Raw genomic sequence first — 13,925 nt, forward strand, 5'->3', positions numbered from 1 at the left:
CGCGCGAAAACCGATGTGGAAAGCTCGGGAACTTTTCGAAGCAGCGCGAAAACCACTGGAAAGTGATTCCGACTTTGCTTTCCAACTCGCGAAAACCCTCCTTATGTTAGGCTCGCCTTATTCAAGTATGCGACTGGCGCAATTTTATTTTTTTTTTGTTTTTTTTTTATGTGCATTTTCGTGTGATGCATTTCTTTTTATTTTTTGTTGCCATGGCCCTCGGGCTGCTTAGCAATTAATAAATCTTAATCTTATTAGCTGAATAGCTTATCGTTTCCAAGCAAATACTTTCCAAGACTGTTTGTAGGTGGACAAGATAAACCGGTCTCGAACACAGACACAAAAAAAATCATCTTGCTATGAGGTAAACCAAAGAGATAAATATCGGGTCGAATATGCGCGTGCTGCGCGAAGCAACACGCGCATAAATTTTTTGGAAAGTTTTTTTTTTCTAAAGTAGTACTTTTTGGTGGTTCTGATTAGTACCATTTATTTTGTTGGAGTGGCAACCCTGGTAATCGGACAAGTAAAAGAACACGGGGCTTGTTTAGGAAGAAACAGAACTTGAGAAGGGATGGATAGTTATTTTTGAGAAATTTATCAGAAACACTGATCCGCGGTTCCCTAGCACAAAGTATTTGTTACTTTATGTATTTCAAAATTTTATTTAAGTTTCTTAAATATTAGTGGAAATTAAAGTCACATCCTGATTCAGATTACCTACATTGCAATGGGCTATTAGATTCAGTATCCTAGGCTATCCTTCGTAGGCCAGACCAGTGGAGTGTAACCTTGCATAATAGATCTTCTGCTTAAATGAAGCACCACAAAAATGTTTTCAGCTTCATAACTTTGCTCAATCCCATTAATAAGGCTTCAAAGATCTGCAAATGCAGTTCTTAATATTTTAGGAAATACTATTGACATGGCTTAAATTCTACTTGCATAACAAGGATTGCATTTACATAACTAAAATCAGAGAAAAATAAAGTGATAACTGAAAATTGAGTTAAATGTTATTTTGTCAAATTTTCAATAGGTACCCCTACCCTAAATGAAACTTTTAGAGATGGGTCTACAGGATAAAGTATGGTAAAATTCTAGTTAATTGACTTCTTACTATCTCAGAAAGGGTTTAGGTTAGGAAGATAAAACTTTCAGGGATGGGTCTACAGGCTAAAGTATGTCATGGGAAGGTATTTTGAAGTAACTACCTCTACTCCTTGTCCCTCTAGAGGGCCCTGACCTTTGATGACCTTTAGGAATATGTGTGTTATAAAAGTGAAACCTTGCAAAATAGATCTTCTGCTTGAAGAAAGTAGGCTACAACAAAATTGTTTTCAGCTTCACAACTTTGCTCAATCCCAATTTGTAAGGTTTTAAAGATATGCAAATACATTTCCTAAATTTTGAAAAAAAACATTGATATGGCTTAGAATTTGGTAAAATTCTAGTTAATTAACTTCTTGCTATAGGCCTATCAGAAAGGGTTTAGGTTAGGAAAAATGAAACTTTCAGGGATGGGTCTACAGGCTAAAGTATGTCCTGGGAAGGTATTTTAAAGTATCCACCTCCACTCCTTCTTGCTCAAGAGGACCCTGAAATTTGCCTACACGACTGGTCTATACTTATTGAAATTTTGACAAAACAATATTTTACCTTAATTTTCAGTTACTAGTTGCTTTTTATCTGCCTTTAGTTCTGAAAATGCAATTCCTGTTATTTGAGTAGAAATTTGAGCCATATTATTTTTTTTTTCAAAATTTAGGAAATGTATTTGCATATCTTTAAGACCTTATAAATTGGGATTGAGCAAAGTTGTGAAGCTGAAAACAATTTTGTTGTACTTCAATTAAGCAGAAGATCTATTTTGCAAGGTTTCACTTTTATAACACACATATTTTTAAAGGTCATTAAAGGTCAGGGCCTTCTAGAGGCAGAAGGAGTAGAGATAGTTACTTCAAAATACCTTTCCAGGACATACTTTAGTGTGTAGATTCATCCCTGAAAGTGTCATTTTCCTAACCTAAACCCTTTCTGAGATAGCAAGAAGTCAATTAACTAGAATTTTACTCAAATAACAGAAATTGCATTTTCAGAACTAAAAACAGAGAAAAAGCAATAAGTAAATGAAAATTATGGTATAGCAAGAAGTCACTTAACTAGAATTTTACCAAAATATAACCTAGAAAGGTCTTCTCAAGCTATTGTTTCTACCTCTTAATAAAAAAGACCCTAAAACTCCTCTAAAATGGCCTTACAACAAAAAACAGAGTAAACCATTAAAATTACCATTCTGAAATTCTAAACAGGAAACTTAAATCCCCCACCTTCAACAGCAAGGAAAATCATATTTTTGTATAGGTACCTCTAATTTTTTTCTTTGTTGCTAACAGGGTAACAAAATATCACAGGGACTTGTTTAAAGATCTGTATAAAAGCTAATTTTTATATCTATTTAGTTTTTAACTCCATGTCATAGTTTAAAAACTATTATAAGCTGCCTTTTGGTGCAACTGTTAATGAAGATTAGATTGTTTAGCCTAAATGACCTAGGCTATCTAAGATTTGACAATGAATCTATGCTACCCTAAATTTTGGGTTTTAATCTCTTTTTCATAGGCTCTAATTTTGAAAATGCAATTTTTATTATTTCAGCAGTAGGTACTATTGTACAGTTAGGCATATTCATGAGGAAGCACTAAAATTGTATAGCCCAAATTTTATATTTTTTACTGCATTTTTTCATTTCTTGATTTTGTTGACATAGCTTCTTTTGTTTTAAATCCATTTGAACAGAACAGTAATGTATAGCAAAATGTATTGCATGTACATATTTTGTAGAGGAGGGATTGGGTAAAGTGAAGTCCTTTCAGAATTGATGGAAGTAAGTATTAGGCTAGGATTTTTAAAGTTGTTTTTATAATTTTATGGCATTTTCTTTTGAGTAGGGCTAGGCCTAACTGTAGACTACAACCCAGCAGGATTTTTAGCCATGGCAAGTCTGTTTTCATGAATTTATAAAATAGAGTTGCCAATCTTATCAATCAGGGTTAAGCTGAGGGATAAGGCTCCAAATACTTTTTTTTCATTGTGCCTCATTTGAGCACTAGATCTATTTCTCTGTTTTTCACTTTTGTAACACTAAGATGGTAAAAGCTCAGTGCCCTGTGGAAGTAGGGTTTTAGAGGTAACATCTTCAGAATACTGTCCCAAGAATTAATTAAGTCTCTATATCCATTCCTAAGAGCTTTGGTTAAATTTATACTTTTTCATATAATTTAGCTAGGGAAGAAAGTAAATTCATCACTTGATGCCTATTTATGCTCTTTCTTCATATAATCATTTCTTCTGGGACAAAATCCCCTTTGAGCACTTAAAGTGGCTTAAAACAGGAAATAGTAACTAAAGATTTAAAATTGTGTTTCTAAAAAGACTGTCTTTTGAAAAAAAATTGCCATTTGTTGCTGATTCAGGAATGGTAATTATTATTTTTGCTAACCTTGAGAGTAAAATGTAATTTTGAAAACAAATTTGCAATTTAAAAAAAGACCCTAAACCCATCTAAAAAGGCCTTACAAGTTACAACAAAAGAAAAAGTAAACCATTAGAATTACCATTCTGAAATTCTAAACAGGAAACTTCTATCACCCACCTTGAACAACAAGGAAAATCATATTTTTGCATGGATACCACTAATTTTTTTTTCTTTATTGCTAGCAGGGTAACAAAATATTATAGAGACTTGTTTAAAGATCCATTTAAAAGCTAGTTTTTATTCCTATTTAGTTTTTAACTCTATGTCCTAGTCTAAAAACTATTTTAAGTTAATTTTTAGTGCAACTGTTAAGGGCTCAAAATGAATTTTACTGCAGAAGTAATTACTATACTTAGAAATATCATAAAAAAGCATCAAGTAATGTATTCACTTTCTTACTAGCTAAACTATATGAAAAAGTAAAATTTTACTGAGTTTTGTCAACTAAACTCAGCTTCTTTGCCAGATAGACAAAAGTCTCTCATCTAGAATTTTACCCACTTTAATAACAAAGAATGCTTTCATTATATTCCCTAGCCTATTTAGCACTCTTTCAAAATAAAATGGTTACTATTTTTTAAGGCAACAATCTTTATGTCTTGAAAGAATATCACTCTTGTCTATGTGCTTTTCTGAAGAAAAAACTCAAATAAAAAAAAAAGTATACTATTAGTCCACAATTTTATTCCACAATTAACATTTTCCAAGCATAATAGTTCAGTTCAAAAAATGATTACTAGACTTTTGTTTCTTGAATCATAGTATCTCTTATCTTAATAGGCATCTTATTCATAACCTGGTCAATAAAATCATGTCCTTGTGAAAAATGAAGCAAGTTGGATAACTAGATCATTTAGAAATTATTTTAAAATGTGGATAGAAGGGAAACATGAAAATTTGTTTCATAGAAATTTTCTGCATAGCCTATTATAAAGTAAAAATTTTATTATGGAAGTGTTTGCTTTTAGTTTGTATTTAATATAGGGGTATTTGTTCATTAAGAGTTGAGGAATGATGTATTGTCATAATAGCAACAATTACATTTAGAAATTATATTAATTACTGAATCAAATAGTACTACAGTTTTGTTTTTATAGTGTTTCCGTAGGCTTATTCACTATGAGACTTTTAATAATACTGAGATTTAGATAGCACCAACTTGAGCCAAATAGAGTTTTCTGATTGGTTGGAATAATCAATATAATTCCAAATGGCCCAAGTTAGCAATAACTGAATCCCAGTATTAGTGAAATTTCATTATGAATAGGCTTTTTGAAGAGCCCATAGACTAGAATATTACAGACAATACCTTGGAAAGATTGTCAAATAGTCATCAATGATGCTTGCTATTATTTTCTTATTATAGTTTTTTCCTTATCAGGAAGAATCTTCTGGCAGGATTGCCACAATATGCCTCCATAAGATCTTTTAACATATCTTTTTCCCCTCCAAAGAGCTGTGATCTTTGTTGAATATCAATCACCTTTGAGGTATTTCAGGAAAAGACTTATATCACAAATTGGGTCTAAAGATATAACTTTAATCCTTGTAACTTTGTTAAATCCTAGCATAAAATAGTTTAAAGAATTTTGAAAAGATGCATCTTAAATTTGAAAAAAATACCTAGTGCATTTTGAAATCTTACTCAAATTATGAGAATTGTATTTTCAAAACGTTGAGTCAAAGAAAAGTAGATTAACCAAAATTAAGGAAACACATTTTGCTCTCAAAGTTACTTGTGTAATATCATCTGTGTAAATCACCTGTAATAATTACAGATGATAAAGTGAAGGCTTATGGATCTTTACTACTGGCATCACTAGAGTATTGGCTCTGACTATCTAAGCCTTAGAAATAAGGAAGGAGTGTGAGTTCTTTGACCCAACTTGACTACTTTCCATGATAGCCAAAAGCACCTGATCTATAACTTTACCATTTTTGATACTCAAATCTATTTGTTAATTTAGTAAAAGTTCATTATATTGTAGTAAAGTAGGCTTTGTGGTAATACCTAATGGTTGTTAAGCTTACCCTTGGAAGGGGTATGGATACTATCCTAAGGTGAATAAAACTTGGTAGCATTTCCTTAGTGTTGACCTAATTAATTGTCTTGAGCATACCTACTGAGGAAAGCAAGATTCTTAAATAATGATATATGGAAAGGCTTTGGTATAATATGATAACTTTTATTTCTCAACGGCAGACAGCAGTACAGGATAAAGAAACACATACAAATAATATCTAAATAGTATTGCACTTACAATCTCAAAACTATTCAAAATCAAGAGGTAATAAAAATTGTACAAAGATTATGACAACATTATTGCAAAAACAGGCATATAAATACTTTATGCACTGACTGCAACTCCTTATCAAGACATATTATCTAGTACCCATTATTTCAACACTTCTTTATAACTTATAATTTGTGTGGTTGCATTTTGATTGGTTTTATTAAAATCAATTTTTGACTTAATTTGTCAGCTTACTACAATACTTATTTCCTTAAGAAGAGCCATCTCAGCTCTTTAATTCTAGTTTCAAAGAATAATTTTGATTCCCACACTTGGACAATTTCTCTTAACTTGTAGCCACACTGTGTCTGAATTATTTTCATATAGAAAGCTTTTATTTTGATTCATTTAAAGGTACGTCTGTTCGTGTATCTTCTTTTTTTGCTACTTATTTTTAAAGCGTGCATTTGCACTGATGACTACTTTTTTCATTATTTACACCATTGAAAGAAAATGCATTCTACTTGTTTATAGACTCTATGTTTACTCAACTGTTTTTTTGTTTAAAAAAACAAAACAAAGAAAAACTATGACAAATCACCAAGTGTGTATAATCAAAATAAGATTAAAGTTGTTGTTATGATCACAATATTTTTTTTAAGAAGCATTTTTTTTTGTATAATTTCTCTCTTTTGCATGTTCTGGATCGCTTGGTTATGAAAAAAAAACACATTTCCAAACATAAATTTTATAATACAATAAATTTTACTTTTAAAATTAATAAACAACAGAGTTATGACTAATAAATGACTGATAAATTTCATAATTTTGATAAATAACAGATTTTGTAAATAAATTTGCCTCATTTGCTTGAAGCAATGCCTGATTTTCACTTTTTAGGCCTAGATATACATTTGGTATTCTCTCACTTGAAGTCTTTGAGCATAGCATATTTCCAAGGTATTAGTTTGAAAGTGCAATCTGGCAATCTGAATTAAATGGTATGAACCTTTGGTCCTATGGTACCAATGAACCAGCCTTGGAGATTTTGAGTGTGTATAATTGCTCAGACCAGATGTGGTGTCAAACATTTGGTGTTTATTATTCCAAAAAGAACTTTAGTGAAAAAATTTAAATATTAGACACAGGAATAAAGCTCATATTGTTATGTATAATGACTAATAAAGTACTAATGCTAAAAAAAAAAATTAGATATCAATATACAAACAAAGCATAAATCATTGCAAACATAAGGAAAACAAAACATCCCATTTTATATACAAACAGGACCTTGTTTTGTTAAGCCAGAGAAAATTGCTTTTTTACTTGCTTTGAAAACACAATGTTCTGCTTAAATAAAAACATTCTGTTTGTGGTCGGCTTTTAGTTGCATTGTTTTTTTCATGCTCAAATTAACATTAATGATTATTTCAAGGTTTATTATAGACTGAAAAGATTTATACATTGACCAGAAATCACAAAGCTTAGATTACTTATGAAAAATAAAAAGTGATATATATATATATATATATATATATATATATACTATATATTTACTATATGTATATATATACTGTTTGCGTTTTTGGATGGATTGAAATTTGAAATCTTAAGTTCCTTGGCCAAGTGGACCATTCAACGTAGAAGGAAACTAGTCTTGTGGACAAGGCAGTATCTATGATTTTTTTTTTTTTTTTGGTGGGGAAGGGGGCTATAAAAAGAAATTAAAAATATATCAAAATTTGTTTGTTTGCATTATTATCACATTTTTACAAATCAGAAAAGAATTGGAGAGGGAGTTCAAACTCCCTTCCCCTGGATATAGCCTTGCTAGTGACATGGTTGTCCCTCTAAAATATGGGCCCAAAAGTGCCCAAAAAACATTTTGCCAGTTTACTTTAATCTATCAAGGATAATTGTAAGGCTCTAGGGTCCCCACTCTGTTCAGAGGGTAAGGGTATTAGAATTGTGGGGCTAACTGGGGCCAAAAAGTACAAGATGACTTTCAAGCGCAAGTTTGGAAAACCTCAGCTAGGCATTAATGATTGGTCTTAAAGGTACATGTAAACAAGAAAAAGAAACCATAATTAATAGAAAATATTGTAACAAAAAAACGATATACCAATTCATAAGATCAGGAAATAGGTGGAATATTTTCTGTGTATCTCCTACAGTTTATGACAGGATATAGTATAGTCTTTGCAGTGTTAAATGTTACTTGTTCTTAAGAAATTCATTAACCTGGCTTTGATGAAATTAAACTGATAAATCCTCCATTGATGCAAAAATGACATGAGCAAAAATTTTTTATCACTGATTCCCAGTGTGAAGCCTGACCTAATCAAAAAGAAGAAATACAGTAGGTACTGCAGACATAATTTTAATTTAAATCATTTGCATCAACAGAAATTTGAAACTGATTTTAGCTGCATTGATTGATGACGCCTGAAAATGAGTCTTAAATTTGTTTCATCCCTAATAGGCATGGAACTTAAAGGGTACACAGACAGAGTCCAGGTAAAACTCAATGGAGACAGACCATTTTGACTTTGACTGTATTGATATATAGCACTTAAAACTGAGCAAACTGATGTTGCTTTCTCTGATTGCCTTGGACTTACAGTGCACTTGGACAGGAAGCAATTGACCCAAATGAAGATAAATGCTATTGAAATGATTCAGTTGTATGGATTTGTGTTGCTAAAAGATTGGGTTGTATTGATTCTTGACACTGACAAAGTGGTCAATATTGTTTTTTTTCCTTTTAATCATTGCAATGCTATTGGGGTAAGCAGACTGGAGTAAGGAGACTTTATCCAGTCGAACATGTTTTGGAAGAAAATTTGTTTTTCACTTAACCATAGATTTCTAGTGCAAAAAACTTTTTTTTTGCTGAAGGAATTGAAAAGCATAGGCATGTAGGCAGCATTAAAGGACAAAAGCAGATAAACTGAAATAGCTAAATGACCAATAATAAAAACTATGTTATTTCAGAAATGAATAGAAATTATTTTTTTTTTTAATGTTTTCCAAAGTCTTTAAAAAAAGCAAGCAATTGAAATCGTAGATCAGAATGCAATTAAAAAATTTTGATGCTGCCATTCGCTAATTCTCCCTTGAACTGACAACAACCAAGCTGAGCTTTTTCGCAAAATATATTTAATGTATTTGTGTATGCCTGCAGGTTGTGATTATGAAGTACTCATCATCATGGATGGTTTAGGGGTATAATAGCTCATATATAAAAAGTGCCTTGATTCGTTATCGAAAAGCTTATTACTATGGGAAGCATATTTCAAGAAATTCTACTGTTCAAAGCTCCTGTATTAAGACAGTTGAATTTTTTGTCTATCTTAGGAACCTCCTTGAAATTTTTGCATGAAGATGTGAGGTAAGGGTTTAAAAAAAAGAAATCGATCCCTCTCCTCTTCCTGGCTGGATTCATGGATGTAAATGCTCTTTGTAATTGACCTGAGTTTGAGCTGTATGTTCTTTAGTTTAAGACAGGGCTGTATCCAGTATTTTTCTTTGAGGGAGGGAAGATTTACCAAAACAATGAAAAAGGGGTTTACCCCAATGGACTTTGTTGAGCAGTCTTAAATAAGGGTTAAGCTTAAACTGTTTTTGCAAAACCGCTAGTCTATCCATGGCAAACGTGAACGTGTCCACTATACACGCTTTTCTTGCAAGACCATGTATTATAAAGCTGACCAAAATGTTAAATCGCATTTTACACAGTCAATGCCTACAAATGAATTTTAAACAACAGTTTTCTTCCCTGCAGAAATGTCTATTACCTTTTTGAGGCAGATATTATATTTTCAGCAAATGGTGAGCAGCACCAAGCCACTCGCCCTTTTCTGTCTTGTTGAGCTTTGTAGCCAAGCTTATTACCTTTCAAGTGCTGAGAGGCTTCTTTCTTGGGTAGCAATAGTTGTAGGCAACATTGAAAGAACAGCAAAAAGAAGAGAAATGTATGGGAAAAGGCTGGACTGTATTCCTGATGAGAAGACAGAGCATAAGTGGCCTTTCTATGATGGGCGATTTTCCCAACTGCTGTGCCAAAGCTCAACCTCTTGCATCAAGCAGTCCGTCTTGGGTGCAATATTGCTGTGTATTCAAGGAAAGACTCCAGTTTTACTTTCTTGGGATCAACAAAAACAATCTCAGAAGGATACAAGCAAGGATATGAAAGTGTGGTGGAACATTCTGCTGATGTTTAAGAGGTTGTTGAGCTTCAGAAAAGGAGTAAACAGAGATATTCCATAGCGAGAAAGCAGGTCAGTATTGTTTGGATGCACACTCCTTTTACCTCTTATTATTGGACAAGTATTGGCAAATCGCTTGTGCTCAAACTGCCAAAGTATTTGTCAAAAATAACGGTGAAAGCAGCAGCATTTTTATTCAAGCAACTGTAACACTTTCACAGACGTCTCTGCATTGCTATTCTCTTCGGTATCTTCTAGAAACTGTAGCATATGCTGATAGTGCTCAACAAAACGTGTAACTGAATTATGACATTCATACATCATGTTCCATTGAATCGAGTCAGATTTTATTTCTGCAAATATGGTTGGAGTTCATTATTTGCTCTCTGGGATTCTGGGTTCAGAGCAGCTAAGCACTGTATAAGTTGCAGACTGGCGATACAGTTCCAAAGAAATGCTCAATAGCTGGAATAGAACATACCAAAGAAATGACAAGATTGAAACTGTGTGAGCTACAGTGCATGTAGCCTTCTGGTACTGTTCTTGTATAATAGCCAGAATACCCCTGGTAACTCATGCTGGACTGGTCACTCATTATTACTGCTCTATTGTAAACCTGACCAACTGTATTTTTATGATCAAGCCATAGGCTTTCAAGAAATTGAAATATTGATGAAGTAAGACCTTGTTGAAGTAAATTAGTAGCAGACACAAAATGAAGAAAACTCATAAAGGTTCCCAGCAGAGGTGTTGCAGATGCAGAAAGGTAACTGCTATATATTTGAACCATCCACCATTCCGTCAGCAAGCAGTGGAAGCAAGTGCTTGCACTTACTTTTTTGACAGTGGGGTCCTAAAGAATTTCTGCTCATGTGTCAATTGGACGATTCTGAATTATTGAACATACATATGTGACATTAGGCTGCATAAAATGTTTTGCTTTACTTTTGTCGTCATTCCTTGGGCTCAGTCGCAGAAGAATCCAGATTTTTTTGTCATTATGAGGGGTCTTCTGTGATTGGATTGGATCTGGAATCTTTTGTAACCAATGGGCAAGCTGTTGTCCCCCTCCCCCTGACAATATTGCAGTTTTGACAATCGGCTTCAGTTTTTCGCCATTTTCGCAACTGTGCTTTTTGATGACTTATGTAACATTTTATTACGTCTTTTCCGTTTTTGAAGAGTTCGCTGACAAGGTTGCCTAAGTGCTGCCGGTTACCATTTTCAGCTATTTTGGATGAAAAAAGAGCTCAAAATCTCAAAAACATAACCTTCAGAATATAACAACCAGATAAAACGAGTCAGCCAACTCATCAGAAGGCTCTATTTTTTATTCCCAGTCTCTTGAAAAGGTTTGGTCGAAACAGCTCTATAGCAGAAGAAGTTTAGTCATTATATCAGGTGTTAATGATTTATTTTAAACCAACCAATATCGTCTGTAATCGACGAAGAAGTCTGCGTGGGTGTGTTCTGTAATGTGTCTTTAGGGGTCAAAAATAAAGAAAAAAAAACCTGATTGTAATTTCTCTGCGCTTTGCAAAGTCACAAACTGAACTGATTGAGCTACCAATCAAGCAACCGCTCTCTATTACTTGTAATAATTAACTTGAAAAGTAATCATAACAGGTTGTGCAAAACACGGAGTATAGAAAGCAATAGCTTTTGGAAATAGCTATAACAATAGCTGTATACATGTTTTTTTTTTACCTGCATTCCAAAACCAATTTGTGAATCGAAAGCCATTTTATGGGGGAGGTAAAGCCACATAACCTCAGACACTCCTGGATCTGACCCTGTTTTAGGATCTAAGACGAAAAATCTTGTACTACCAAGTGCGTCAAAATAAAACTTTTTTGCCCCCTGGACCCATTTTAGCCATTTTAGCCACTCTTGCCGGAAAACCGAGATTTTATAAGGCTTTGCTTTTGGCTATTTCAAAGTGGAGTTTTTGAGGAAGCACCCCATTATGGTTCAATGTTGCCATGTTGAACCATGAAAATAAATCAGCAAAACTAATTGGTTAAAGTTGACACCGCTTTTCGTCTGCAAAATTCGAACATTCACAATTTGTTGATTCCCAAAGACAATTAAACCTTATTAAGCTGTTTGGTACCGTAATGTTGTTCATTTTTCAGCCCACGTTTTTTGTTTTTTCTTTTTTTTATCCCTGCTACTGCCAAAAGTTCCACAACTCATCCCTCTCTTTATGATAAAGTTTGACTTTTTGTTCCATTCTTTAAGAACGACTCCTGAAACACTAGAGCTGTTAGATTTGAACAAGAAGTATTTTTGTATAACTCTATGACTTAAGCGTGAAGAAAGGGGCAGCCCCCGTCATATATGGAATAATTACTTTTTGTTACAAGTTTCAGTGTTGGCTCTTACTCTCGGCTGAAAAAACTTTTTTTTTATATTTAATCACAGTAAGGGCTGTATTGTTATAGCTCAAATTTTGTTTTCTTTTTTTTTAGATAGTTATATTAGAATGGACCACCCAGAATACTTAGACCCTCCACATTATGATGGCTCTCGACTATTTTTTTGGGTTTCTAAAGCATCCGGTGTTCCTATCGATCTGGTAAGTTTTGATTTTAATATTCATCTGATTTAACATTGAGAAAGCCCATTGCATTTATTTTACTTGATAAGTCTTTAGTTAAGCTGTTCATGTCTTGCTAGTTGTAATGATGCTTTTTATCGTTTTCTTTTTTTTTTAGTTTAGGATCCGAGTAGAACCTATCCTTCTAAGTGAAGGTTTTATTTTGCTTTGCAATAGCCTCCACGAAACATTTTCCACTCCCATTAACACGGACATTAAAGGCACTTATCAGCGCCTTATCACATTGCTTTGGATCCCGATTGTCTTCAGATTAGTTATGTTGAAAGAATTTTTTATCCTAAAAGGGGAATGGGTTTGTATTTGCCCCTGGGTGGCCGTTCTCTGAATTTTTTAATGTTTTCCGTGACTTGCTCTTCCCATATCCCTCTCTCCTGAGAAAGAAGACCCAGGACAAAGCTTGCAAAGACGTAGCTAGGGTGTGATTACAGGTCCATCCCCCCTCCCACAGAGAAAAATGTACGTACTTGCCAGAGCTTTGTATTAAGGGTGCAAATCCACTTTTGTCGATTTTGTTCTGTTCATTTAAAATATTTATCGAAGTGATATCTTGTGTACTCTTTGCCTGACAGGTCAAGAGTTCAAGAAAAGGTTAAATACCCTGATATCACAAATGCTTACACTTATTTCAGTCTAATTTTGTTGGTGACAAACAGTTTGAATAATGCTGAATGTCCAGATAAACGTTAATAAAATGGGAACTACATCGTAGCTCAATTCGAGTGTTCTTAAAATCCAAATTTAAGCATGCCAACTTTTTGCGGCTGTCTCGCAAAATTTTCTAAGCCACTTAGGAAGTATTTTAATGTGACAGTTGTACCATGATTCTACAAATAGTGATGGCATTCAATTGGTTTAAAATGGGCCTGTTGTCTTGTTTTATAATTTAAGTTTTATGGTTTTTGCAATTTCTCGAATGCCGCCTCTGTATATGAAGTAACCTATTTTCAGAATGTCGCTGGTCAGATATGTAAAAATTTATGATTGCTCTGCCTGCAAGTAAATGCTTTACCCTCTTTTTGAGGAAATTCCAAATAACGATGGGGTAAGCAAGGATGGGGTGTACGATTCTAGGACAATCTCCTGTCCTGGCAGAAGTTATCTCTAGAAAATTGTTTCTTTTTTTTTACTTTAGGTTTCCTTTTTATAAGAAGAAATTAGAAAGCTAGTTTTTGATTCACTTTCTGATGTAATGAACCCTAACCTAGAGTTGAGCAATAATTACAATTAGCTTTGCTTAGGCTACTTCAATCAGTCAATCTAAAAAATAAACAATTGCAAAATATTGATGATTTAAAGGTCAAGTCTTTGTATCTTATCATACCTGT

At 33.4% G+C, this 13,925-nt stretch overlaps 1 protein-coding gene across 1 annotated transcript in view; it reads left to right on the forward strand.

Moving 5' to 3' along the window:
* Positions 1 to 502: 502 nt before the first annotated feature.
* LOC136038721 (lysophospholipid acyltransferase 6-like) overlaps positions 503 to 13,925 on the forward strand; it is a gene marked incomplete in the record, with an annotated part of 51,237 nt that continues 37,814 nt past the window's right edge. Inside the window, 2 exon segments of the mRNA XM_065722057.1 lie at positions 503 to 634; positions 12,452 to 12,558. Of these exon segments, the coding sequence (XP_065578129.1) occupies positions 12,466 to 12,558 (93 nt within the window).

The sequence above is a fragment of the Artemia franciscana genome, chromosome 18, assembly GCF_032884065.1.
Source record: "Artemia franciscana chromosome 18, ASM3288406v1, whole genome shotgun sequence".
Lineage (NCBI taxonomy): Eukaryota > Metazoa > Arthropoda > Branchiopoda > Anostraca > Artemiidae > Artemia > Artemia franciscana.